Source organism: Pinus tabuliformis, chromosome 3_2, assembly GCF_031772625.1.
Source record: "Pinus tabuliformis cultivar Carrire ecotype Pingquan chromosome 3_2, CPIR1, whole genome shotgun sequence".
Taxonomy (NCBI): domain Eukaryota; kingdom Viridiplantae; phylum Streptophyta; class Pinopsida; order Pinales; family Pinaceae; genus Pinus; species Pinus tabuliformis.
Genome location: NC_142302.1, coordinates 1,244,396,102 through 1,244,403,020, shown reverse-complemented (window position 1 = coordinate 1,244,403,020; position 6,919 = coordinate 1,244,396,102). Strand labels below are relative to the sequence as shown.

The 6,919-nt window shown below is 35.9% G+C and overlaps 1 protein-coding gene across 1 annotated transcript; it reads right to left on the bottom strand.

The window, feature by feature from the left end:
* Positions 1–1,908: 1,908 nt before the first annotated feature.
* On the bottom strand, positions 1,909–5,827 carry LOC149185245 (uncharacterized). Its single transcript, XM_089417856.1, has 3 exons — positions 5,419–5,827; positions 2,348–2,439; positions 1,909–2,261 (listed from the first exon to the last, which is right to left on the bottom strand). Exons 1-3 carry the CDS (start codon positions 5,750–5,752, stop codon positions 2,103–2,105), a joined length of 585 nt encoding a protein of 194 aa, XP_089273982.1. The 5' UTR covers positions 5,753–5,827; the 3' UTR covers positions 1,909–2,102.
* Between the last annotated feature and the right edge of the window lie 1,092 nt (positions 5,828–6,919).

The window sequence follows — 6,919 nt, the reverse complement described above, 5'->3', positions numbered from 1 at the left end:
GTTTCTTGCGGGTAAAGATGCATCCTGATGCATCCTTATGATAGATAGAATATAGACTCTTATCATGATATTGTTTTGGCGAGGATAGCTGACCAACACATTTTCACTGGGCAATTTGAGGCCACCTATCTCATGTATGTAGTGTATACTTGGTTTTCAAAAAAAAAAAAAAAAAAACCAAACACATATTCATTGATAACATCCACTTAAAAAAAACTCATATTGCATATGCATTTACAATTAAAATCAAATAGATATATTTATATGCATTTACAATTAAAATATATGCATTTACAATTCAAATAAAATAGATATATTTATTATAAATACCATGGGTATGGTATTTGGCATTAAGTTGTCTTTCACTGTGTATTAGTTTATCTTTAGCCAAAAAATTATGTCTTATCCATAGTTTGACTTTCGAATTCATTTTTTTGTTATTTTTATTATTATTTAAATTTATTTATCTTTAAGGTGAATGTTTGAGGTCTTATTATGGGTTGTTTAGCAACTTCCATTTCTATTAATTACTAATTTTTTGTTTTTAGTTTTATTTCATTTTTTATTTTTATTTTAACTTTTTTCTATTATTTCCATTTACACGCATTATAATTTTTTCTTTCACATTTAAAATGACTTAGTATAATAATAAAAACATATCTTAATAAATTTAATTACACATATTATATATATTAATTAAAAATAAAAAACATATATATAAAAAGCATATATATATATAAACAATATTAATTAATCATATTTCTTAATTATATTTCATAATTTTTGTTCAACCATCAATATTTTATTAGTATTTTATTAGTATTTGATTTAATCAATATTTTATTAGTATTTGATTTTGTGATAAACCTTTTTTATTATGTTTACAATATAATTTGATTTTTTGATAATTTTTGTTCAACAATCAATATTTTATTATGTTTACAATATAATTTGATTTTTTGATAATTTTTGTTCAACAATCAATATTTTATTAGTATTTGATTTTGTGATAAACCTTTTTTATTATGTTTACAATATTTTATATTTTTGTTCAACAATACAATATTTTATTTTATGATATTTTATTAATTGTTTTATTTTTATTAGTTATTTTATTTTATGATATTTTATTAATTGTTTTATTTTTGTGATAAATCTGTTTTATTATTTTTAGTTTAATTAAGCTATATTTAAATTGGAGCTACTAACTACCATATAACTCTGATAAATACAATGTGGTAAACTACTATAACTCTGATAAATACAATGTGGTAAACTACTTATACCTATACAATTAAAATGCCTATATTTAATTGATAACCACCTCCATTTAAAAGTGGAAAAAACCTAATTGATAACCACCCAATTTAAAAGTAAAAAAAAAAAAAACCTAATTGATAACCACCCAATTTAAAAGTTAAAAAAAAACCAAAGATACGAGATGCTATGGGATGAAGTGTTCACAACCTCGAGCATTGCAGTTTTTCTGAAGGATTTTCTACTAAAAAATTATTTTCAATATGAATGAATTTATGTCCAATAAATACGAACGGAATGGTGAAAATCTGCATTCCAGTTTAATTGACTGTCACGTTTTGTCTCCAACCAAATAAACTCTCACTAACTCAAAAACATTGGCTCTACAAACGAACATGTGTAACCACCAGTTAGACTTCCACTCATTAACTATGGCTATGAATATAGACCAACTGAACTGTTTTCAGCTACTACCCTGTTTGGTAAACTGTCTTCAGCCTAGACTACTTACTCTATTAAGATATTTAGGATAGTGCACTGTTTTCAACCTTTATTTTTTCCCAGCTACTACTATTCTACTCCTCTGTTTCAAGGGAGCTTTACTACTACTCTGTACAATTAAATATAACAACTCCTCTGTACCAGCTACAATAAACAAACATAATCTCTTTATATTCTGGTCATTATGAGACAGAAAATTCAGTTGATTGTATTGACAGCATATACAATCTCCATGTAGCTCTCCACTCATAAATGGGTGGGCTTACAATGGAAGCCAGCAAGTAACAACTATGACCTATCACTAAATATCTCTATATGCATAAACTGCTTCTCATACTATTACATCAGAAAGGAGGTTGATTTCCTGTGTGTTCCAGATCATCTCCACTTTTGGCATAGAAGTATGTTCCACCCATTGGAGGGCTCAGCTGATGCTGCTTCATAAAATCCCCCACTTTGAAAAGCTTCCTGTCTTCAATAGGGTCCACCATTATCTCTCCCTTCTGCAGAGACAAGAAGCCTTAATTTCTTAGACAAAAGAAAAGCAAATAAACATTACATATGGAATATGCCAGACTTGAAAACCCACCTGCTTGAAGAGGAGAAATACATAACGGTGGCAACCTTCAGGTGGGGCTGGACCCATGTATGGCACCACTTCTTTTCCAGTCTCCCATATCTCTGCAAATCACAATAGTTTAATGACAATAAATGCAAGTCTCAGTAAGAAGAAGAAGGCTTGCTATCAAGTACATATAGAAGGTTTGGGCAGATCAAGAAAGCTTATATATATATGTATACATGAGATTTGGGCAAATCAAGAAAGCCTATAACTAACTTTTGTGCAGATTAATGTTTTTTTGTTATTATTTTTTAAATAGTTTTAAAGGGGCAGATCAAGAAAGCCTATGACTAACTTTTTTTGGGCAGATCAATGATTTTTTTTTTAATTATTTTTTAAATAGTTTAAATGGTTGATGCAGAGATGACTGACTTTTTTTTAATTATTTTTTAAATAGTTTAAATGGTTGATGGAGAGATGACTGACTTTTTTGGGGGCAGATCAATGATTTTTTTTTTAAATAGTTTAAATGGTTGATGGAGAGATAACGACTTTTTATATGTAAAAGCCCACAGGCCTTTTGCATATATCAGAGAAATTGAAACTTCTTTAGATATATGCAACCACCTACAAAATCACATATATCAAAAAAGTGAAACTCAACTCAAGCTACATTTATCAGAGATGTATGTCTGCTAAGTATATCAAAGACTGAAACTCATAAACTCATAATTCAATCTAGAACCCAGATTTCTGCACTCCACAGCTACATATTATATCAGAGACCGAAACTCATAAACTCATAATTCAATTTAAAACCCAGACCAAAAACTAGAGCCAAAAACTAGAGCTGAGATTCCAGACTCCAATAAAACACATATACTTTTCCACCTACTATTTCCCACTCCACAGTTACATATATCAGAAACTGAAACTCATAAACTCATAATTCAATCTAGAACCCGGATTTCTGCACTCCACCGAAAACTAGAGCCAAAAACTGAAACTCATAAACTCATAATTCAATCTAGAACCCGGATTTCTGCACTCCACCGAAAACTAGAGCCAAAAACTAGAACTCATAAACTCATAATTCAATCTAGAACTCAGATTTCTGAACTCCACCTAAAACTAGAGGCAAAAACCAAAACCAGAGCCAAAAAAAACCAAAACTAGAGCCAAAATTCCAGACTCCAATAAAACACATATACTTTCCCACTGACTATGACACATATACTTACTGACTATGACACATATACTTTCCCACTGACTATGACTCCAGTCTCCGACTCCAATAAGACACATATCCCCGCTTACTATAACACATATACTTTCCCACTTATTATGGCTCCAGACTCTGGCTCCAGACTCCAATAGGACACATATACTTCCCCGCTTACTACAATAGGACACATATACTTCCCCGCTTACTATGACTCTAGACTAAGACTCTAATACTCCAATAGGGGACATATACTTTCCCGCTTACTATGACTCACTATGACTCCAGACTCCAATAAGACGCGTATACTTCCCCACTTACTATGACTCGAGACTCCAATAAGTCGCTTACTATGACTCTAGACTCCAATAAGACACATATACTTCCCTGCCTCCAATAAGACGGGTCATAATGTCCCCACTTACTATGACCCGACTATGACTCCAAACTCCAATAAGACACATATACTTCCCCACTTACTATATCGGGTCATAGTGTCCCCACTCCGGAGGGTCCCAGTGAAGAGTGAGGGGCACCAAGTCCCAGTGAAGAGTGAGGGGCCATGGTGGAGTGATTTATATACGGATCATAGTGTCCCCACTTACTATGACGGGTCATAATGTCCCCACTCCAGAAGTGAAGAGTGAGGGGCCATGGTGGAGTGATTCATATACTTCCTCGCGAGGGGCCATGGTGTCCCCACTGCAGAGGTGTGGGTGAGGGGCCATGGTGGAGTCACTCTATCCCCACTCCAGAGGTGTTATCCCCACTCCAGAGGTGTCTCAGTGAGGGGCTATGGTGGAGTGAGGGGCCATGGTGGAGTGACTCTATACTCCAACAGCCTATAACGCCTATCCTCCCAGTGAGGGGCTATGGTGGGAAGGGCTATGGTGGGAAGCCTATAAGGCCTATACTTCCCTTCCCCCTTACTACTATGGTGGAGTGGGGACCCTTACTACTATGGTGGAGTGACTCTATCCCCACTCCAGAGGTGTCCCAATGAGGGGTGAGGCACCATGGTGGAGTGACTCTATACTCCAACAGCCTATAACGCCTATCCTTCTCTATCCCCACTCCAGAGGTGTCCCAATGAGGGGTGAGGCACCATGGTGGAGTGACTCTATACTCCAACAGCCTATAACGCCTATCCTTCCCGGGAAGCCTATAAGGCCTATACTTCCCTTCCCCCCTTACTATGACTCCAATAGGACAACAGGCCATGGTGTCCCCACTCTAGAGGTCTCCCAGTGAGGGGTGAGGGGCCATGGTCGAGTGATTCTGTACTTCAACAACCTATAATGCCTATCCTTCCCAAGAGGTGAGGTTATAGATAAATTATGGTCTATAACGCCTATACTTCCTTTCAGGCTATACTTTCTTTTCAGAAAATAGCCTATACTTTCTTTTCAGAAATAGCCTATACTTTCTTTTCAGGGTATACTATGATGACTTACTATGATGAGCGATGGTGTCCCCACTCCAAAAATATATTAAGCTCAATATGACCGGCAATGTTGTCCTCATTCCAAAAAATCACTAGGGCCATGGTGTCCCCACTCCAAAAATATATTAAGCTCAGTATGACCGGCAATGTTGTCCTCGGCCATAGTGTCCCCACTCAAAAAAAAAAAAAAAATTCAGGCTTAGTATGACAGGCCATGGTGTCCTCATTCCAAAAAATCACTACTAGGTGATTTGAGATATCCTCAAATCTTTTGAAATAAAAAACCATGGTGGAGTGGGGTGTCACCGAGGGATGTCATCGCTAAAATTACTAAAATTTGAAACGAGATAAAAGAAACAACACCCAGTGAAACAACCATATACTCATCCACAAGGCGAGGAGACATAGGCAGAGCAAGAAACTTTACTTTACCTGATGTTGGAGGAGTTTGGCTAGGGATGTTGATAACAAGCCAATGCAGGAAGTTTCTGAAAGTCGGATTTGTGGGGCTGGGAGCATCTGGATCAACCATCATGAATGTATATAAATCTCCAGATGATCCAAAGGGCCTGCCCCTCATCTCCACGTGTGGTTTCCCTTGTGTCTGTGCCACCCTCATTGCCAATCCGCTTGCAACTTCAACCTGATCTCTGTAAAGGACTCTCACGTCCAGAAATGGGTCACCCACTTCGTCTACAACATCAGGAATGATCTTCCAGGCCTTGAGGAGCTCGGCATTCAGAGGAGCACCGCTGTTTTTAGACATTTATATCTCAGAGAAAACCAAACTTAACTGCTGGTTAAATTTCTGCATACAGTTTGCAGTTCATTCTATTTGATGGCAGCGGTAGTAGTAGATAGCTAAATATATAGTTGAATAATCGACCGACGCTTGTATAGAGGGCGTGTCAAAGCCTCTGAATGTCTGTAATAAGGTCGTTGCACGTGGAAGCTTGAAAGTTGAAGTGCAATCCAGATGGCTTTGCTTAAATGAAGGCTGCATGAATGCTGTTGTCAGCGCCAGTATTTACCTGAAAAATTCGATGTTAACCATTTAAACCTCTCATTATATTGACCTAAATTCAATATTAATTTATTTTAAGTTAATAATGACATATTTAATATGTTTATGGTGGGTTTAACGGTTAAGAGCACCTACGTGTGTGTTTTCACAGATTCAAAACAAGAGCGGTAGAGTATGTATGCTTTCATATATTTTAGTAGTCAAATCACTGGGCAGAGGTGAGTCCCTTGTCCCTTGTCCCACAAACAAGGGGTTTCATACACCAATTTAGTGTCTCGCTTCGCCATGACCTTAAAATTTGATATCTATATATATATATATATATATATATATATATGGGTGTGAAGTGTGGGCTAGCAGCATCCCTGTTTCAAAATGGAAATAAATTGAGAAAATCCAAAAACTCTTGATCATGAGCAAGTTCAAAATAAAAAGTTTGGTTTTTTATGAGATAATGTTGAGTGAAACTGGAGCAGCTCTCATCGAAACAATTGTTATGGTGCGTCTTATAAGGTATCTAAAAAGAATTGAGCAAATGGAAGTAGGTAGATGGCCAAAAGTTATCTTCAATGAAGGCATGAGTGAAAGAAAGAAATCATGGATAAGACAAAACAACAACTGCATGCAAAATGGAATATTTACCTCAATGCATGTTCCACAAACAACAAGGAGTTAAAGAATTTTGTTATGGAAAAGTTCCCTAAGCCTATATGGGGAAAAGAGTTGGGTAGAAATAAGAAGTACTATGTTTAGGAATTCAACTCCACTTGTGATCTCCAACAAAAAGAGTACATTGGAGCTAGCATTCTCTGGAGAGCAAAGATTCTTATTCCTTAATTAAGAACTAACTCACATCAACTTAGGTTGAAACAGGACGATGGAAGAGACCTAAAGAAGCTTGGGAAGAAC

What these genes read in the sequence shown, in the direction of transcription:
- LOC149185245 (XM_089417856.1), bottom strand. Translation starts at nt 5,752, where the DNA reads ATGTCTAAAAACAGCGGTGCTCCTCTGAATGCCGAGCTCCTCAAGGCC. An exon ending in CCAAACTCCTCCAACATCAG is followed by an intron (nt 2,440 to 5,418) that starts GTAAAGTAAAGT and finishes TGTGATTTGCAG; the next exon opens with AGATATGGGAGACTGGAAAA. An exon ending in TATTTCTCCTCTTCAAGCAG is followed by an intron (nt 2,262 to 2,347) that starts GTGGGTTTTCAA and finishes TTGTCTCTGCAG; the next exon opens with AAGGGAGAGATAATGGTGGA.